Raw genomic sequence first — 21,371 nt, forward strand, 5'->3', positions numbered from 1 at the left:
TGACAAGTGTGAATCTTTTAAAAGAGTGTTGCCAAGAGTTAATTGCCAACATGTTCCAATAATGGTGAAAGGCAAAGGTGGTCAAATTAAGGAACCTTGGATAACAAAGATTATTCATGGTTTGATCATGAAAATAGGAAGTATTCGAAAGGAAGCAGGCAATTAAAATTCAGAGAGTTCCTTTAGTTTAGTTTAGAGATAAAGATACCATATAACCATATAACAATTACAGCACGGAAACAGGCCATCTCGGCCCTACAAGTCCGTGCCGAACAATTATTTTCCCTTAGTCCCACCTGCCTGCACTCATACCATAACCCTCCATTCCCTTCTCATCCATATGCCTATCCAATTTATTTTTAAATTATACCAACGGACCTGCCTGCACCACTTCCACTGGAAGCTCATTCCACACCGCTACCACTCTCTGAGTAAAGAAGTTCCCCCTCATGTTACCCCTAAACTTCTGTCCCTTAATTCTGAAGTCATGTCATACAGTGCGGGAACAAGACCTTCCGCTCACCGAGTCCGCACTGACAAGTGACTCCGTACACTAGCCCTATCCTACACACTAGGGGCAATTTACAACTTTTACTGAAGCCAATTAACCTACAAACCAGTACATCTTTGGAGTGTGGGAGGAAACCAGAGCTCTCGGGGAAACCCCACGCGGTCACAGAGAAGACGTTCAAACTCCGTACAGACAGCACCCGTAGTCAGGATCGAACTTGGGTCTCTGGCATTATAAGGCAGCAACTCTACCACTGCGCCACCATGCTGCCCCAAATGCTTATTGCAATATAAATAGTTTAGGATGAACTTAAGAAAACTAGGTGGCCAGAAATAGGCCGTGTAATATCCTAAGTAGACAAACAATGATGGAGAAACTCAGCGGGTAAGGCAGCATATATGGAGAAAAGGAGTAGGCGACGATTTGGGTTGAGACCCTTCTTCAGACTGATATCGGGGGGGGGGGGGGGGGGGGGAAAAAAAGGGAAGAGGTGGAAAACAGTAGGCTATGTGGGAGAGCTGGGAAGGGGGAAGGGAAGGAGAGAGAAAGCAAGGACTACCTGAAATTAGAGAAGTCGATGTTCATACCGTTGGGGTATAAACTACCCAAGTGAAATATGAGGTGTTGTTCCTCCAATTTACGCTGGATCTCAATCTGGCAATGGAGGAGGCCCAGGACAGAAAGGTCAGATTCAGAATGGGAGGGGGAGTTGAAGTGCTGGGCAACCGGGAGATCAGGTTGGTTAACACGAACTGAGCGGAGGTGTTGGGCGAAGCGATCACAGCGCCTGTGCTTGGTCTCACCGATGTAGAGAAGGTGACACCTACGACAGCGGATGCAGTAGATGAAGTTGGAGGAGGTGCAGGTGAACTTCTGCCTCACCTGGAAAGACTGCTTGGGTCCTTGGATGGAGTCGAAGGGGGAGGTAAAGCAACAAGTGTAGCATTTCCTGCGGTTGCAAAGGAAAGTACCCGGGGAGGGGGTGGTTTGGGTGGGAAGGGACGAATTGACCAGGGAGTTACGGAGGGAACGGTCTCTACGGAAGGCAGAAAGGTGAGGAGATGAAGATGTGGCCAGTGGTGGGATCTAGATGGAGGTGGCGAAAGTGTGGGAGGATTATATGTTGTATGCACCAGCTGATATGGTGGAAACTGAGGACATGGGGGACCCAGCCTTACAAGTAGGGGGATGGGAAGTAAGAGCGAAGCTGCAGGATACAGAGGGGACCTTGGTGAGAGCCTTATCTATAATAGAAGAACCCACGTTTCCTAAAGAATGAGGACATCTCCGATGCCTTGGTCTGGAACACCTCATCCTGGGTGCAGATGCGGCGTAGACGGAAGAATTGGGAGTAGGGGATAGAGTCCTTACAGGGAGCAGGGTGGGAAGAAGTGCAGTCAAAATAGCTGTGGCAGTCAGTGGGTGTCATGTCAGTAGTCTGTAACCTGCGATGGAGATGGTGAGATCAAGGAATGGTAGGGAGATGGTCCAGGTGAATTTGGGTGCCGGATGGAAATTGGTGGTGAAATGGATGAAGTCAGTGAGTTCTGCATGGGTGCAGGAGGTAGCACCAATGCAGTCGTCAATGTAGCAAAACCATGTAATATCGTTGTAAGGTAAGATTAAGGAGAATTCTAAGCCATTCTATAAGCATCTTTGGAACAAGAGAGAAGGCATGATAAAGTGGCTCCCGTAGGGACCAAAGAGGTTATGCATGGAACTAATGGATATGGGCAAAGTCCGAAGTGAATGCTTCTAGAGGCATAGAGTCATACAGCATGGAAACAGGCCATTCGGTGCAACATGCGCACGCCAACCAACATGCCCCATCTACACTAGTCCTACCTGTGTGCATTTACCCCATATTCCTCTAAACCTATCCTATCCATGTACCTGTCCAAATGTATTTAAACATTGTGATGGTCCCTGCCTCAACCACCTCACCATGCAGCTTGTTCCATATACACTAAACTGAGAGTGGTAGCGGTGTGGAATGAGCTTCCAGTGGAAGTGGTGGCGGCAGGTTCGTTGGTATCATTTAAAAATAAATTGGATAGGCATATGGATGAGAAGGGAATGGAGGGTTATGGTATGAGTGCAGGCAGGTGGGACTAAGGGAAAAAAGTTGTTCGGCACGGACTTGTAGGGCCGAGATGGCCTGTTTCCGTGCTGTAATTGTTATATGGTTATATGGTTATGAACCATTGTTTTAATGGACCCCTTTATAACACATTTTGGTAATAGTGGATGGACCTGTAGATGCCCCCCTCGGCTTGCACCGCTTTCCTGGCCACTTGCAATGCCTGCTTCCAACGCCACCCCCAGCTCACAAGGTGCCCCAGCGAGCCCCTCTTCACCCACCGGACCATCCTGTTGACGAGGTTGTTGTTGCGGCTCACATTGTAGCCCCTGGCGACAGTGCTTTCTTCAGGCCGCCAACACTAACAGGACGTGCTCGGACACCATGGGGCTCCCTCCCCTCTCACCAGCTATAGCTTCTTCCTGTCGGCCATCACTGTCCACTCCCCACTCCACCGCGCCTCCTCCCATCACACTGTCCACTCCGCCACCTCCTCTACCTCCTTCTCCCATCACTGTCCACTCCACCGCTCCTTCCTCCACAACAGCCTCTTTCTCCCCCGGAGTCGCCGTATTCCACCTTGGCAGACAGCTGGTGAGAGGGGAGGGAGCCCCACGGTGACGTGTCCTGTCGTTGTTGGCGGCCTGAAGAACACTCTGTTGCCAGGGGCTACAACATGAGCTGCAACAGCCGGAATGTGCAGTGGGTTAAAAAGTGCTCACTGGTGCAGACTAGTGGCCTCAGCGCCTAGTTTTAAAGTGGAACAATACAGTGCTGGAGTAAGTCAGCAGACTGAATCAGTCTGACATGGAGTCCCCATGTCACCTATCCACATTCTCCAGAGATGCTGCCTGACCCAATGAGTCACTCCAGTACTTTGTGTCCTTTTGTGTATTAACCATCATCTGCAGTTCTTTGTTTCAACTACATATAATGATAATACCTTACTCGGTAAAAGCAATAACAGACACCTACGCCTCGCCCCTACCCCCATGGTCCGTTATAATAATGGTTTGCTGTTCCTTCCGCCCTTTGTGTAAAGACGTTGTCCTTCAGATTTCTATTAAATCTTCCCCCCTCCCCTCACATTAATCCCATGTCCTCTGGTTTTTGATTCCCCTGTCTGTATTCACCAAGGACTGGAGGACAGTGAGATCAGGGAGGGGGTGCTTGATAGTTTGGAGCAGGTCAGTATTCACAAGGGGGAGGTGTCAGGTATCTTGGAATGCATAAAGATAAATAAATCCCCACAGACAGATGAGATTTGTCTCAGAATATTGTGGGAAACAAAGGAGGAGATTCCTGGGAGATTTTTACATCTCCATTAAGCACAGATGAGATACCAGTGGATCATTGATGTTGTTCATTTACGGAGGGTACTGGGTATATCCAGGTAATTGTAAGCTGGGTTATTATATGTCAGTGGAAGGGAACGTATTGAAGAAAATGCTAAGGGGTAGAATTTATGTACGTATCATCCCCATTAACAAGAGCCTGACTTGTGTACATCCTAACAGGAGACTGGAGTGAAGCACTTGTCAGCTGCACCAGGGCTACAGGTGACGGTTTGAGACACACGCTGGAATTTTGCTGAATGAAACCCAGGAAGGATACGTTTGACTAACACATTGTTGTTCATTGTGTCAATCCCATCTGCAAGCACACTGTCCAGGCTAACAGCACTATCCTTTTTAAAACTGTCAACAATATTTTTTTTTAAACATGAAATGCTGGGTAACTCAGCGGGTCAGGCAGCATCTCTGGTGGACATGGATGGGTGGTGTTTCGGGTCAGTACACTTCTTATAGATGGAGGAGGACGGGGAAGCTAGAAAAAGCTCCCCTTCTACCTCCCTCCCACTCTCCCTCCACCCCCTCTCTCCCAACCCCCACTATAATCATTCTGAAGAAGGGTCCCAACCCGAAACATCGCCTATCCATGTTCCCCAGAGATGCTGCCTGACCCACTGAATTAATTCAGCACGTTTTTTTAATTAACCAGCATCTGCAGTTCCTTGAGTCCAATCGTTTTTAAAACTTCATCTGGCGTTAAATCTTTTAAAATATCATTATTAGCCCGTCGTCGACCAGGGTGTAATCTGTTCTTCAGTCTGAAGAAGGGTTTCGGCCCGAAACGTCGCCTATTTCCTTCGCTCCATAGATGCGGCTGCACCCGCTGAGTTTCTCCAGCAATTTTGTGTACCTTCGATCTTCCAGCATCTGCAGTTCCTTTTTGAACACTGTAATCTGTTAATATCAGCTTCATTATTAAGAATGGCAAAAGAAGAGTTTTGGACAATGCTTTTGCAGGTAATGTATTCCCATGGGTCAACCCATCTGCAGGCATCATCTGCTCTGTGGGTACGGCTAGTGGCTGGGTTTCTGACTTGCAAACAGTTCAGGAACCCTTTCATAACCAGGTCTGTACGTTTTGAAAGCCAGGGCTGATCATGGTGAATCAGCGTGACTTTGTGCAGGGAAGTCCTGTCACTCATTTGAATGAGGGACAGTTGTGAGGAAGAAGATTGATGAGGCAAGGCAGCAGATGTTGTCTGTGTGAACTTTACCATGGCATTGGACAATGAATGGATCCAAAATTGGTTTGGTGAATGGAGTCAGGGGGAAAGGATGAATGGATGCTGTTTTGATTGGGTCGGTGGCATAACACACAGATCACTGCTGATGCCTCTGTCATGAAGGAAGCAACTACAGATGCTGGTTTAAACCAAAGATAGACACAAAAAGCTGGAGTAACACACCTATTTTTCTCCAGAGATGCTGTCTGACCCGCTGAGTTACTCAGCTTTTTGTGTCTCTCTTCTGATGCCTCTGTTGTTGGGGACCAATATCATTGGTGGGATTCAAAGCGGTAATATGGTAAGTGGGCAAGTTGGGTCAAATATCAATGTTAAAGTGAGCAAGTTCACTAGATAGGACAGGCAGGAACATGACAGGGAGAGAGGAATGTCTGATCAAGTAAACTGCATTTATCTTAATGCTGCAGCAGGGATAGAGATTGAGGTAAGAGAGGATTTAGAGTTGCGTTTTTGAGCAGGGAGAACATCATGGCAGTATATTAAGATTTTCATGTTCGTGAGTGATAGGAGCAGAATTAGGCCATTCTGTCCATCCCATGGCTGATCCATCTTTCCCTCTTAACCCCATTCTCCTGCCTTCTCCACATAACCCTTACTGCCCACTCTAATCAAAAATCTATCTACCTATGCCTTAAAAATAACCATTGATGGCCTCCACAGCCGTCTGTGGCAATGAATTCCACAGATTCACCACCCTCTGACTAAAAAAATTCCTCCTCATCTCCTTCCTAAATGAACATCCTTTTATTCTAAGGCTGAGTCCTCTGGTCCTAGATTCTCTCACTGGTGGAAACACCACTCTATCCAGGCCTTTCACTATTCCTGAGGGATTGACCAGTAAGAGTGAAACTAAGAAATAGGAAGGGGGTGATAATTTTGATGGGATTGTATTATAGCTCCTGCCCCCCTACCGCCAATAGTCAGTTGGACATATGTGTGGGGAGGTCCAGATAGCTGCAAAGATAACACGGTTGAGAGAGATGATTTCAGCTTCTCCCATTTGACAAATATGAGGGAAGTTGCCATTACCTACCATTGCAAAGGGGTTGGATTATGCAGCATTTGTTAAATGTGTCCAGGAAAGGTTTTTTCCAAACAGTATGTATATTATCCTATTAGAGAGAGAGTAACTCTGCACCTCTTATTCAGAAATGAGGCTGGAGAAGTGATGATCCAGTGACCATAATTCTATCAATTTTAAAATAGTTATAGAAATAAATAGGACTGGTCTATAATTAAAATCTTAAATTGGGTAGGGATGTTTTGCAGGCATTAGACAAGAATTTGCGACAATTGATTGGAAGAGGGTGTAACAGGTAAAAGGACACCTGGTGAGTGAGAGGCTTTCACAACTGAGGTGGGGAGAATTCAGGGACAGCATGTTCTTGTTAGAGTGATCAATAAAGATGGCAAGATTAAGGAGCTCTAGTTGACTGGGTATACTGAGATGCTAGTCAGGAAAAAGAAGCTGGGATCAAGCAAACCATGGAGCAGTTTAAGAGATGTAGGAGTACATTGGAAATCAGCAGGGCAAAAATAGGATATCAGATAGTTTTGGCAGATTGGTTTGTTTTATTATTATCATTATGTGCGCTGATGTACAGTGAAAATCTTTGTTTTGTGACAAATCTTTGTTGGTTCTGACTGTCTACCCTATAAATGCCTCTCATAAGTTTATATCCTTCTATCAGGTCTCTCCACAACTTCTGACATTCCCGAGAAAACAATGTAAATGTGTCCAACCTCTGCTTATAGCTAATACCCCCTGATCCAGACAGCATTCTGGTAAACCTCTTGTACGCCCTCTTCAAAATATCCGCATCCTTCCTGTAATGGGATGATCAGAACTGCATGCAGTACTCAAATGCAGCCTAATCAAAGTCTAATAGAGCTGCATTATGACTTCTCTACTCAATGAATGAATGAATAATGTTCAAGAAGGAACTGCAGATGCTGGATAATCGAAGGTAGACAAAAATGCTGGAGAAACTCAGCGGGTGCAGCAGCATCTATGGAGCGAAGGAAATAGGCAACGTTTCGGGCCGAAACGTTGCCTATTTCCTTCGCCCCATGGATGCTGCTGCACCCGCTGAGTTTCTCCAGCACTTTTGTCTACGAATGGATGAATAACATGTTATTGGCCAAGTATGTATACATACAAGGAATTTGCCTTGATGCTTTGCGCACAAAAGGATAAAAACACGAGTGAGCCAATGGCCTCCTCATTGGCGGCAAGCATACCATTTCTTACCTCTCCTACTTGTGTTGCTACTTTAAGGGAGATATGGAATTGGATCCCAAGATCCCTCGGTACATCAATGCTGTTAAGGATTTTGCCAATAAATGTATACTTTCCCTTTACATTCGACCTCCCAAAGTGCAACACCTCACAAAGACAAAAGGGACGATGCATCGGCAGCAAGTGATTTGGCAAAGACTAAATCACCAGCAATCTCTCCTAAATCACCAGCAATTTCCTTTCACAAACTACAGACCCATTAGGCAGCTATGTCTGGGGTGTCCAGTTTGGTCAGGGTGCGGTCATCTTAGGGAGGACGAGGACTGGTGTTCAGGAAGAGGTTTCCTACCCATGACAGTCCATGGGATTGGCCCCAGGACACTGAACCACAGTCCAGGAACATAGCCATGCCCCAATGTAGCGGGTGTAGGTGTTCAGCTCAAGGGCATTCATTCATTCAAATGGGATCGGTTTGGTGGGTGCGTTAATGCAATGGATGGATAATCACTAACAACAGGTTAAGTGACCAGGTGGACTGGAACTCATTTGGAAGTTGAATGATTGCACCACAAAGTAGAAAGGAACATGACGGGAGATGGAGTAGAAGTCGGCAGAGGCACTGTAGATGACAAGGGCAGACATTTACTTGTATGTTGTTGGAAATGGGGAGGGCAGCTCGGGCCTTGTGAGTACATTTGCTTGTGAGGTGGGGAAACTGGAGGGTGCAGGCAAGAGGGTGCTGTGAGCTGTTTGTGTTGCCAATGCTACAGGAAATGACGGACATTGTGAGGGCCATCTACAGCATGATGGGGAAGTGCACGTATCCCGTGCTCAAGGATGATGCTCCAAGGCACCATGTGGACACCTTCTTTCAGGTAAGACCTCTTTCAGGCATCTTTGCAGGGAAACTCCTTACTGTCAGGAGGGGCATGAGATCTGCCATGAAGGGACCCAGGTTTTGTTGAAGTTTATAGATATAGTGTGGAAAGAGCCCCTAAGGTCCACTGAGCCTGCGTTAACCAGCAATCACCCTGGAACTAGTTCTATCCTACACACTAAGGGCAATTATACAGAACCCAATTAATCTACAAACCTGTACATCTTTGAAATATGGGAGGAAACTGGAGCATCCGGAGAAAATCCATGCAGTCACAGGGAGAAGGTATAAGTTCCATACAGACAGCACCTGTAGTCAGGATCGAACTTGGGTCGGCAAGGCAGCGACTCTACCGCTGAGCTACTGTGCGTCAGTGGATGGTGGTGGGGGGTTGATGCTTTACCCTGGGCACTGGGTATAGTGGTCTTGGATTCATTTAGGATGAAGTGGCATGGCCACTTAGAATAGAATAGAAGAATAGAATTACCTTTATTGTCTTTAGACTTCAGAGCAACAGTGTGGAAACAGGCCCTTCGGCCCACCGAGGCCTCTCAGACCAGCAATCACATTAGATCCTACACTGTAGGGACAATTCACAATTTTATGGAAGTCAATTAAGCTACAAATCTATACATGGGAGGAAACCAGAGCACCCAGAGAAAACCCATGCAATCACCGTACGGACAGCACCCGTAGTCAGGATCAAACCCGGGTCTCTGGCGCTCTGAGGCAGAAACTCTACTGCTGTGCCAATGTGTCACCATGGAATCATACAGCATGGAAACAGCCCCGTTGGCCCAACTCGTATATGCCGACCAAGATGCCCCATCTAAGCTAGTCCCAGTTGCCCACATTTGGCCCAGATCCTTCCATGGGCCAAAACCTAGCCATGTATCTGTTAAAAATGTTTTTTAAATGCTGCGCAGGAAGGTACCTGCCTCAACTACCTCCTCAGGCAGCTCATTCCACATACTCATCATCTTCAGAGTCAAAAAGTTGGCCCTCAGGTTTCTATTAAATCATGCCCCTCTCTCCATGAACGTATGGAGAGAGGGGCATGGATGGAACGTTTGGTTCTGGGCAAAATACACTCATCTATTCTGTTCATGATTTTCTACATTACTGTAAAATCACCCCTCATCCTCCTGCACTCCAAGGAATAAAGTCGTAGCCTGACCAACCTTTCCCCATGCCTCAGGCCCTCGAGTCCTGGCGACATCCTTGTAAATCTTCTCTGCATTCTTTCCAACTTAATGATCTCCCCCTTGTAGCAGGGTGACCAAAACTCAACACAATACATGAAAGGCGGCCTCACCAACATCTTGTACAACTGTAACATAACCTACACTCAATAATAGACACAAAATGCTGCAGTAACTCAGCGGGACAGGCAGCATCTCTGGAGAGAAGGAATGGGTGACATTTCGGGTCGAGGCCCTGCTTCAGACTGTACTCTGTACTCAATACCCTGACTGATGAAGGCCAAGGTACCAAAAGCCCATTATACCAAACTTTCTACTGATTATGCCACTTTCAGGGAAATGTGTACCTGGATGCATAGATCCATCAATTCTACAAAACACCCCAGGGCTATACCATTCACTTTGAAAGTCCATCTTGGTATAACTTTCCAAAATCCTACACCTCACACTTACCTGCATTAAACTCTTTTAGCCATTCCCAGCTGATCAAGATCCTGTTGTCATTGTTGATAACCATCTTCACTGTCTAAGATACCACCTACTTTTGTGTCATCTGCATACTTACTTATTATGCCTTGTACATTCTCATCCAAATCGATGATATAAACCACAAACAGCAATGGGCCCACCACAGATCCCTGAAGCCCACCACACATCCCTGAAGCACAGCACACATCCCTGAAGCACAGCACACATCCCTGAAGCACACCACACATCCCTGAAGCACAGCACACATCCCTGAAGCACACCACACATCCCTGAAGCACACCACACATCCCTGAAGCACACCACCAGTCACAGGCTTCCAGTCCGATAAACAACCATCCACCACCATTCTTTGCTTCCTTCCATGAAGCCAATGTTACATCCAGTTGACATTCCATGAAGCCATTCCATTGCTTCCTTCCATGAAGCCAATGTTACATCAGTCTGAAGAAGGGTTTCGGCCCGAAACATTGCCTATTCATCAGTCTGAAGAAGGGTTTCGGCCCGAAACGTTGCCTATTTCCTTCGCTCCATAGATGCTGCTGCACCTGCTGAGTTTCTCCAGCACTTTTGTCTACCTACGTTACATCCAGTTAGCTAGCTCTCCATGGATCTCATGCTCCTGACCTTCTAGAGCAGCCTAACATGTGGAAGGCTTTGCTGAAGTCCATATAGATAAGGTCTACAGCCTTGCCTCGTCAACCTTTTTAGTTACTTCTTCGAAAAACTCAATCATGACTCTCCCATGTACAAAACCATGCTGCCACGAATCAGCTCCTGTCTATCCAAATGTATATATGTCTTATCCCTCTGAACCCAGTAACTACCAGTAACCTACCTACTAGAGATAGACTCAAAAGGCTGGTGTACCTCAGCGGGTCAGACAGCATATCTGGAGAAAAGGATAAAAGGGTTCCTTCTCTCCAGAGATGCTGCCTGACCCGCTGAGTTACACCAGCTTTTTGTGTCTATCTTTGGTCTAAACCAGCACCTGCAGTTCCTTTCTGCACATTCTGCCTGGTAGAGATGTTAGAGTCACTGGTTGCACAATATTAGCCCCCCTCCATTCTTCCAGCACCTCAACTGCATCTACTGATGATTGATATATCGAAGCCAGCACTCCCACAATCTTTTGGCCCATCACAGTCCCTTCACCTCCACCAATGGAACTCATTCTAATATTACACAGCAGAAAGCACCAGTCCGCAGCAGGTTGCTCACTGGCCATGAGGCAGCCCAGGACATACAGAGGGTATGAGTGCACCAAGCTGCTTCTCTTGGCTAGCAGCGTTGATATCACTTGCACTGCAGCTTCTGCAGGCAGGTGACTATTCAAGGGCTTCACCCTCAGACGTCAGTCCCATGAGCAGTACCGTCACAGAATGGTTGCATTGATCCATCCACAGGAGAACCCATCGCTGCATTGCCGAGTAGCCCTGAAGCCACGAGGAGTGGAATTAGCCAAACGTCTGCAGGAAAGTTGTGGATAATCTCGGCATTGTTCACTGGGATAGTGAAAACCACCAATAAACTGTTGTGAGTAGGCACCCGACTAGCAAAGTGGCTGGTCCTGAGTGCAGTCGTTACAAGGGAAGGATCCATTCCCTTGGATCAGGTGTAGTATTATGTGGTGATACTCTGGTGGGGACTGAGGATTGATTAACAGATATAACATTTAGATTGGGAATAAACAGGTCACACTCAAATTGGCCAGTTGGATCCATAGAGAAACAGTGCTGGAACCCCAGCGGTCGGCAATCTATATCAATGATTTGGATGAGGGGATGAAGTGTAAATATAATAACATTTGATCATGCACCATTGGTGAACAGCACTCCCTTTGGGAAGTGGCCAGGACTGTGCATTGAAGGTCCAGGATAGTTCAACATTTTCATCTGTTGAATGCGAGTGGGTTGAAGATCAGGCACCTTTGACCCTCGACCTCAGAGTGATGTGTGTGGACATGAAGCAATGGACTTTCTCAAATTATTTCAGTCTTAATGTACTCAAGAATTTAAGATTAGGATTGACTGCGGTCGCTCCTTGCTTCAAACAGAATACTGTTAATTCTGCAGCATTATGTGGAGGCAGTTCCTAATGAAATCTAATACCTTTACCTTCACAGAAAATGGACAAAAACAAAGATGGTGTGGTGACTCTGGACGAGTTTATAGAATCCTGCCTTATGGTAAGTGCCTTGACACGGCAAGCTCATTCCACATCGCTGATCTCACTTACCGAGGCGAGTGAAGGCCAGGTGGCCTCAGGCAAAGCAAGGACATCGGATTGGAAGAACATTCCTTATTCCACTGAGATACAAAATGCCGGAGTAACTCAGCAGGACAGGCAGCATCTCTGGAGAGAAGCAATGGGTGATGTTTCGGGTCAAGACCCTTCTTCGGACTGAGTTAGGGGAGATGCAGTCTAGAGATATAGAAGGCTAAGGTGTGAAAACAACAGATGAAAGGAAATGTAGAATGGTTCATTGTTAGCTATGGGCAAGGTGACAATGTGGCATACAGTGTAATATTTAATCAGGTGGACAGTAGAACTAGTTGGAGAACAGGGATTACTTGAAGTTAGAGAAGTCAATTTGCATCCCACTGGATTTATTCCACCTTTATATTCTGACCTTCCCCACTGACCTTGCTGAGAACCCACAAATTATGTGCTGTGTGCTGATCCCAGCACCATCTGTATACTCCAGATTATTGGCAGCATGCAGAGATACCCCTGCAGTACCAGCACAGCAGCTTCGTGCCCAGGTCAAGCAATGAGAGGGTGGCAGGGTCACAGAGGAGAGCAGGGTGGGCATGATGCAGCTCCACTGGAGTATTCCGTCCAGTTCTGGTCGCCCCATTGCAGGAATGATGTGGAGGCTTTGCAAAGGGTGCAGAGGTGGTTTACCAGAATGATGCCCGGATTAGGGGGTATTAACTAGAGGGAGAGGTTGGACAAACTTTTTCTCTGGAACGCCGGAGGTTGCAGGGAAACGTGATAGAAGTATATAAAATGATGATAGGCATTGATAGAATAGTCAGTCAGAACCATTTTCCCACTGGAAAAATTCAATACGAGAGGCATTGTTTTAAGATGAGAGCGGAAAAGTTTAAAGAGATGTGCAGGGCAGGTTTTTTACAATGAGGGAGGTGAGTGCCTGGCTGGGATAGACAATAGACCATAGGTGTAGGAGTAGGCCATTCGGTCCTTCGAGCCAGCACCGCCATTCAATGTGATCATGGCTGATCATCCCCAATCAGTACCATGGCCGTCCGAAGAGGGGGGTACGTTGGGTGCGACCGCACCCCCCTTTTTTCCCCCAGGGTAAGAAAAAAACCAAAAAAAAACGGCAGATGCCGCCGCCGTGATGCCCGCTCCCCTCGCCTCCCCCCGCCGCCGGGGCCCAAGCCATCACCCGCCCACACCACCCCCGCTGGGCCCACGCCACCCCTGCTGGGCCTATGCCACCCCCGCTGGGCCCACGCCACCCCCGCTGGGCACACGCCACCCCCGCTGGGCTAACGCCAGCCCCACTGACCCCCGCTGGGCCCACGCCACCCCCACTGTCCCTCACTGGACCCACCGCACCCCCGCTGGGCCCACGCCACCTCCACTGACCCCCACTGGGCCCACGCCATCCCCGCTGGGCCCACACCACCCCTGCTGACCCTCACTCGGCCCACGCCACCCCGCTGACCCCCACTGGGCCCATGCCACCCCGCTGACCCCCACTGGGCCCATGCCATCCCCGCTGGGCCCACGCCACCCCCACTGGGCCCACGCCACCCCCGCCACCCCCACTGGGAGGAGATTGATAGATTCTTGATTGATACGGGTGTCGGAGGTAATGGGGAGAAGGCAGGAGAATGGGTTTGAGAGGGAAAGATCTCCCAACTTCTATACTCAATACTCTGACTGATGAAGGCCAAAGTGCCAAAATACTTTTTGACCGCCTGATATACTCCGCGACACGAACTTCAAGGAATCATGCAACCATCAACCATTCCTCTGCCCACCTGGCTAATTGATCCAGATCCTGCTGCAATCTTTCACAACCATCTTCACTATCTGCAAAACCACTCACATCTGTATCATCAGCAAACTTGCTAATCTTGCCCTAATCTCATCATTCCCCTCCTCCTGCCTAACTGATGTGTATGTCTGGACAGCACGCTATTGTCACTGTATCTTGGTATATGTGAAAATAATAAACAAAATGAATACCAATCACATTCCTGGTAGGACAATTACCTTTTATGTCTCTGCTTCATTACAGGATGAAAATATCATGAGATCCCTACAGCTTTTTGAAAACATTATATAGCATTTCAGATCGTCCCAGTGGGGCAGACTGCAACTGGAGACAGCATCATGGTGTTGCCTGGTCTTCAGCTGGTACATGTGTCCTGTTGGGTAAACGTCTGGAATCTAACCTGGAAGCAATTTCTAGACAGTGATTTTCTATTGCGTGCCTGTGGAGTGTCAAGAAACTCGTAAAGAACCATTTTGTTCCATTTTGTAAAGCATGCTGTGAAAGTTTGTAAACCATGAAGCCATGATTTATCTGTGATCACTTGTGTATCTTGAGTCTGATGTGTACTGCTTCCAAATACACTGTGAACACAAGCACTACATTGGTCCTCACTCCCCTCCTTCACCATTTATCTATTTACCCTTTGTTCCATTCTTCTTTATTTTGTTCTTCCCTCCTCATTGCTCTCCCGTTCTCTCCATCCATTTTTTGTTTTAGTTTTTTAGAGATATAGCATGGAAACAGGCCTTTCAGCCCATCAAGTCCGCGTCAACCAACGATCACTCGTACACTAGTTCTATCCTACAAACTCGGAAGAATTTACAGAAGCCAATGAATCTACAAACCTGCACGTCTGGAATTTGGGAGGAAACCGGAGCACCTGGAGAAAGCGCATGCGATCATAGGGAGAACGTACAAACTCCGTACAGACAGCACCCACTAGTCATGACCAAACCCAGGTCTCTGGCGTGATAAAGCTGTGCCACTGTTCCACATGGTTTACTTTTCCCTGGTTCCCTCACATCTTTTACTTTGCAGATATCCTGAGATATCCTCTGCCCAGCAGACTGGTCCTTATCCTTAACAACTTCTCCTTCGACTCCTCCCACTTCCTCCAAATCCAAGGCGTAGCTATGGGTGCTCGTATGGGTCCCAGCTGTGCCTGCCTCTTGGTAGGGTACATCGAACAATCCCTGTTCCAGGAGTACACTGGCCCTATCCCCAAGCTCTACCTCCGCTACATTGACGACTGCATCGGTGCTACCTCCTGTACCCACGCAGAACTTACTGACTTCATCCTGCACTCAAATCCACTTAGAACATCTCCGACATCTCCCTACCGTTTCTAGATTCCATCACAGACTATTGACTGACATCTATTACAAACCCACCCAGGGAGTTGTGAATTCACCCAGAGAGTTGTGAATTTGTGGAATTCTCTGCCTCGGAAGGCAGTGGAGGCCGATTCACTGGATGCATTCAAAAGAGAGTTAGATAGAGCTCTTAGGGCTAGCGGAATCAATGGATATGGGAAGAAGGCAGGAACAGGGTAATAATAATAATAATAATGGATGGGATTTATATAGCGCCTTTCTAATACTCAAGGCGCTTTACATCGCATTATTCATTCACTCCTCAGTCACACTCGGTGGTGGTAAGCTACTTCTGTAGCCACAGCTGCCCTGGGGCAGACTGACGGAAGCGTGGCTGCCAATCTGCGCCTACGGCCCCTCCGACCACCACCAATCACTCACACACATTCACACACAGCCAAAGGTGGGTGAAGTGTCTTGCCCAAGGACACAACGACAGTATGCACTCCAAGCGGGATTCGAACCGGCTACCTTCCGGTCACCAGCCGAACACTTAGCCCATTGTGCCATCTGTCGTCCCACAGATGCAAGCAAATACCTGAGAACTTTGGGCATTAGGTGGTCATCCCGAACTTTTGCGTTTATTTGGCATCTCCTTTCTAAAGCGCACCTTGACAAAAACCTGGTACTGATTGTGGATGATCAGCCTTGATCACATTGAATGGCAGTGCTGGCTCAATGGGCCGAATAGCCTACTCCTGCACCTATTTTCTGTGTATAGCTATCTAGACTACACTTCTTCCCACCCTGCCTCCTGAAAAGACTCTATCCCCTACTCCCAATTCCTCCGTCTACACTGCATCTGTCCTCATTCCTTAGGGAACGGGGGTTCTCTTCTTCCATAATAGATGAGGCTCTCACTAGGGTCTCGTCGATATCCCGCAGCTCCGCTCTTGATCCCCCTCCCCCCACTCATAACAAGGACAGAGTCCCGCATCTCCTCACCTTCCACCCCATCAGTCACCGCGTACAGCATATAATCCTCCAACATTTTCGCCACCTCCAACGGGATCCCCACCACTGGCCACATCTTCCCATCTCCACCCCTTTCTGCTTTCCGCAGAGACCGTTCCCTCCGAAACTCCCTGGTCAACTCGTCCCTTCCCACCCAAACCACCCCCTCCCCAGGTACTTTCCCCTGCAACCGCAGGAGATGCAACACCTGTCCCATTACCTCCATCCTCGACTCCATCAAAGGACCCAAACCGTATTTCCAGGTGAGGCAAAGGTTCACTTGCACCTCCTCCAACTTCATCTACTGTATCCGCTGTTCCATGTGTCAACTCCTGTATATCGGCGAGGCGAGGCGATCGTTTCGCTGAACACCTCCGCTAAGTCCGCCTTAACCTGTCTGATCTCCCGGTTGCTCAGCACTTTAACTCCCCCTCCTATTCCCACACTATTCCCTCCTATGCAGTCCTGGGCCTAAGTTGTCAGAGTGAGGCCCAGCACAAATTGGAGGAACAGCACCTCATATTTCACTTGGGCAGCTTACACCCCAGCGGTATGAACATTGACTTCTCTAACTTCAAGTAGCCCTTGCTTTCCCTCTCTCTCCGTCCCCATCCCTTCCCGGTTCTCCGACTAGTCTTACTGTCTCCGACTACATTCTACCTCTGTCCCGCCCCCTCCCCTGACATCAGTCTGAAGAAGGGTCTCGACCCGAAACGTCACCCATTCCTTCTCTCCAGAGATGCTGCCTGTCCCGCTGGAGTTACTCCAGCATTTCGTGTCTGCCTGAGGCAAAAGAGACTGCTGGTTGCACTCCCTTTACATCCCTCAACCAGTTCCTTTCTCATCCTCTACATCTTCCAACCTCTCGCCACCCACACTGCTCTACTCTGGGAGCCCCCATTTTTCTACCTCACGCCCCCCTTCCCCCATTCCCTCTACCTTTCTTCAAGTTGATTCCACATTTCACTCCGCATTTTTGCTTCTGGTCCAGGCATTGTTTAAGTGAGGAGAGAGTTTCTCCCACCCTTTCTCCCTGCCCACGCTAGGTGAAATAAAAGTCTCCCTCAGCTCTCTAATGCTTCTGTAAATCTCTGCTCCTCAGCAAAAATCTTCCCGCAATCTCTACTCCAGGGAGAACAGGGAACTCAGAATGGAACAGCATGGATCAGGCCCTTCAGGCTACAATGTATGTGCTTCACTAGAAGCTGACCAATTCTTATCCACCAGCACATAACATATATCCCTCCATTCCCTGCATATTCATTTGCCTATCCAAAAGTACTTTAAATGCCACTGTTGTACCTGCCTCCACCATCATTCCAGGCATTAGATTTCAGGCACATCACCCTCTTGGTGAAAACTACATTTGTCCAGAGCATCTCCTTTAACATTTGCCCCTCTTAGTATTTGTTATTCCCATCCTGACTCAAAGGTTCTGACTGTCTATCCTATCTATCCCTCTCATCATATTATATACTTCTTTCAAGTCTCCCCTTACGTCTGGGCATTCCAGAGAAAACAATCCAAGTCTGTCCAACCACTACCTGTAGCTAATGCCCGCTAAACCAGTCATCATTGTGGTATACTTCCCCTGCAACCTTTCCAAAGCCTCCACATTGTTCTTGTATTGGGGCGACCGGAACTGTGTGCAATACTCCAAGTGCAACCTAACCAAAGTCTGATAGAGCTCCATGCTGACTCTTATACTCAATGCCCTAACCAAGGAAAGCAAACATTGTATATGCCTTCTTTACCACTCTATCTACTTGTGTTGCCACTTTTAGGGAATTATGGTCATGGACTCCAAGATCCCTCTGTATATTAATGCTATAGAGCATATTCCCACTAATTCTATACATTCCACCACTCAAAGTGCAACACCTCACACTTTTTTGTATTAAACTCCTTAGACCATTTCTCTGCCCATTTCTGTAGCTGATCTATGCTTCGCTGTACACTATGACACCCACACCTCATATTCCGTGGCCCCAGCAATCTTGGTGCCATCTGCAAACCTACCCAGCCCATCTATATTGACATACAAGTAGTTTAGATATATCACAAGCAACAGAGGTCCTAGCACATTTCCCAGCAGAACTCCACTGGTTGCAGCCTGAATATTGTCCTTCCACCACAACCCTCTGTCTTCGATCAGTATGCCAATGCTGAATCCATACAATCAATTTACTGTTAATTCCATGCATCCTAATCTTCTGGAGCAGCCTACTGTGGGGGACTTTATCAGAAGACTTACTAAAATCAATGTAAATTACATCTACCTGCCCTACCCTCATCAATCACCTTTACCACCTACTCAAAAAACTTGTCAAGTTAGTATGACATAAGCAGCCATGTACAAAACCATGCTGACTATCCCCGATTAATCCAACCTCTTCCAAATGGGAATAGATTATATCCCAAAGAATCGTCTCCAAACGTTTCCCTTCCACTGACATGGGGCTCACCGCCCTATAATTCCATGGATTCTCTCGACTGTCTCTTACACAAAGGAACAATATTAGCAACGATCCCGTCATCCTGGGCCTCATCTGTAGTTAGAGAAGATGCAATGACTCAGATCTCCGGCAATGTCCATTTTGCATCTCTCACTAACCTGGGATAGATGGCAACAGGCCCTGAGGACCTATCCACCTTAAGGGCCCCAAAACTCCTCCTCTTCAACCTCAAACTGCCCTTGCATGTTAGTATTGTTCACACTGTCCTCCTCGTCCTACTCCTTGATGAAACCAGGTGTCTATTTGATCTTTGCTGCTACTTTGAGGGAACTTTTAGTACCCATAACAAAGATCCGCTGGTCTCTACAGCCTCCAATAGCCTCCGATTTATGGCACACTATTTTGTCCCATTGCACTTCCCACTTCTTTCAGACGTGGGAAGTGCTTGGCCCATATTATTCTGTTCAACTGAGGACAGAGCCACCTACAGACCAGCCCACCTACAGCCCGAAGCCTGTAGGGGTGAATCTGTGGAACTATTTGTCACAGACAGCTGTAGAGGCCAAGTCAGTGGTTAAATTTAAGGCAGAGATAGATAGATTCTTGATTAGTACCGGTGTCAGGGGCTATGGGGAGAAGGCAGGAGAATGAGGTTAGGAGGGAGAGATAGATCAGCCATAATTGAATGGTGGAGTAGATGTGATGGGCCCCAAATGGCTTAATTCTATTCCTATCACATATGATCTTATGGAGCCTCCCACACACATCTTTCTGGGACCCTGTGCCAATGTTGGACATATTTTGCCACTCTCCTTTGTATCCCAGAAAGGTTTTTATATCTTAAGTTGCCACTTGGAGCCCTGGCATACATCAAGCTAAAATCCATCACATCAAATTCACCATCTTTGTTGACCATCTTTGTTGTATCTTCAAATAAAGTCAATTGTTGGCTTCAGAATAAGCGAAATAAATGGCATTTCTTCCCGCGGCGAATGGAAACGCTTTTGAAAGCTTCGGATGTTCAGTCCGTGTGTGTATTCAAAACAGATTGGTCAACTTTTGGATATTAGTGAAATCCCAGGTTGGTACACAAAAGTGTTGCTGAGGTATAAGATCAGCCACGATCTAACGGACAAGGTGGAGCAGACACGACAGACCATGCAGCCTACCAGTCCTATCTAAAGGGCACAGCTTTAAGGGCCTATCCTACTTGGGCACATGGTGCGCGTGGTGAGACGTGGTGGCGTTGGCAGTGACGCACGGTAGCGCGCGGCGCCCCAGCATTTGGGGATTCGCAAAATCCTCGCGAGCCACCTGCGTGACGCGCAAATGACGCCCAAGTGGGACAGGCCCTTAAATGTGAGAGGTTTACACGAGTCGTGCAGGCAGGTGTTTTACACTGAAGTTGATGGGTGCCAGGGTTAGTGGTGGCGGTAGACATGATCACAACCTTTAAGAAGCTTTTAGATAGACTCATGGATACACAGGGAATGGGTGGATATGAATGATGTGCAGACAGAGGAGATTAGTTTGCCCTGGCACCATTTTCGACACGGACAATGGGGTTAGGTTAGGCAAGGGGGAGGTGCAGCGAGACCTGGGTGTCCTTGTACACCGGTTACTGAAAGTTGGCGTGCAGGTACAGCGGGCAGTGAAGAAAGCTAATGGAATGTTGGCCTTCATAACAAGAGGATTTCAGTATAGGAGAAAAGAGGTTCTTCTGCAGTTGTATAGGGGTCTGATGAGACCACATCTGGAGTATTGTGTACTCCAGAGTGTTGAGTTTTAGTCTCCTAATTTGAGGAAGGACATCCTTGTGATTGAGGCAGTGCAGCGTAGGTTCACGAGATTGATCCCTGGGATGGCGGGACTGTCATATGAGGAAAGATTGAAAAGACTAGGCTTGTATTCACTGGAGTTTAGAAGGATGAGGGGGAATCTTACAGAAGCATATAAAATTATAATAGGACTGGACAAGCTAGATGCAGGAAAAATGTTCCCAATGTTGGGCGAGTCCAGAACCAGGGGGCCACAGTCTTAGAATAAAGGGGAGGTCATTTAAGACTGAGGTGAGAAAAAACGTTTTCACCCAGAGAGTTGTGAATTTATAGAATTCCCTGCCACAGAGGGCAGTGGAGGCCAAGTCAATCGATGGATTTAAGAGAGAGTTAGATAGAGCTCTAGGGGCTAGTGGAGTCAAGGGATATGGGGAGAAGCCAGGCACGGGTTATTGATTGGGGTCGATCAGCCATGATCACAATGAATGGCGGTGCTGGCTCGAAGGGCCGAATGGCCTCCTCCTGCATCTATTTTCTATGTTTCTATGACAGGAAGGACCTGTTCCTATGTGTCTATGTTCTATCTCCGATGCCGGTACTTCCCCAATCCACCAGCCACCTGTGCGTTAAAGACCCTTGTGTTCTCTCATGTCTGCCACGTTCATCTTTCTCTCAGTCCCACCTCATCACACGTGGTTCAGCCTACGCTGTCTCGGTCCCTGGCTGGCCTGCGAGTTGTTCACGGGAAGTGTCATATGGTATTGGACACACGTCTCCATCTATCTT

At 47.6% G+C, this 21,371-nt stretch overlaps 1 protein-coding gene across 2 annotated transcripts in view; it reads left to right on the forward strand.

The window, feature by feature from the left end:
• Positions 1–14,792, forward strand: part of kcnip1 (potassium voltage-gated channel interacting protein 1) — a 232,639-nt gene extending 217,847 nt beyond the window's left edge. For both annotated transcript variants that reach the window (XM_033030016.1, XM_033030017.1), the window contains exons 6-8: positions 8,197–8,301; positions 12,117–12,179; positions 14,268–14,792. In XM_033030016.1, coding sequence (XP_032885907.1) covers positions 8,197–8,301; positions 12,117–12,179; positions 14,268–14,315 — 216 coding nt within the window. In that variant the 3' untranslated portion in view covers positions 14,316–14,792. The remainder of the gene's footprint in view (positions 1–8,196; positions 8,302–12,116; positions 12,180–14,267) is intronic.
• Positions 14,793–21,371: the final 6,579 nt, after the last annotated feature.

Source organism: Amblyraja radiata, chromosome 11 (assembly GCF_010909765.2).
Source record: "Amblyraja radiata isolate CabotCenter1 chromosome 11, sAmbRad1.1.pri, whole genome shotgun sequence".
NCBI lineage: Eukaryota > Metazoa > Chordata > Chondrichthyes > Rajiformes > Rajidae > Amblyraja > Amblyraja radiata.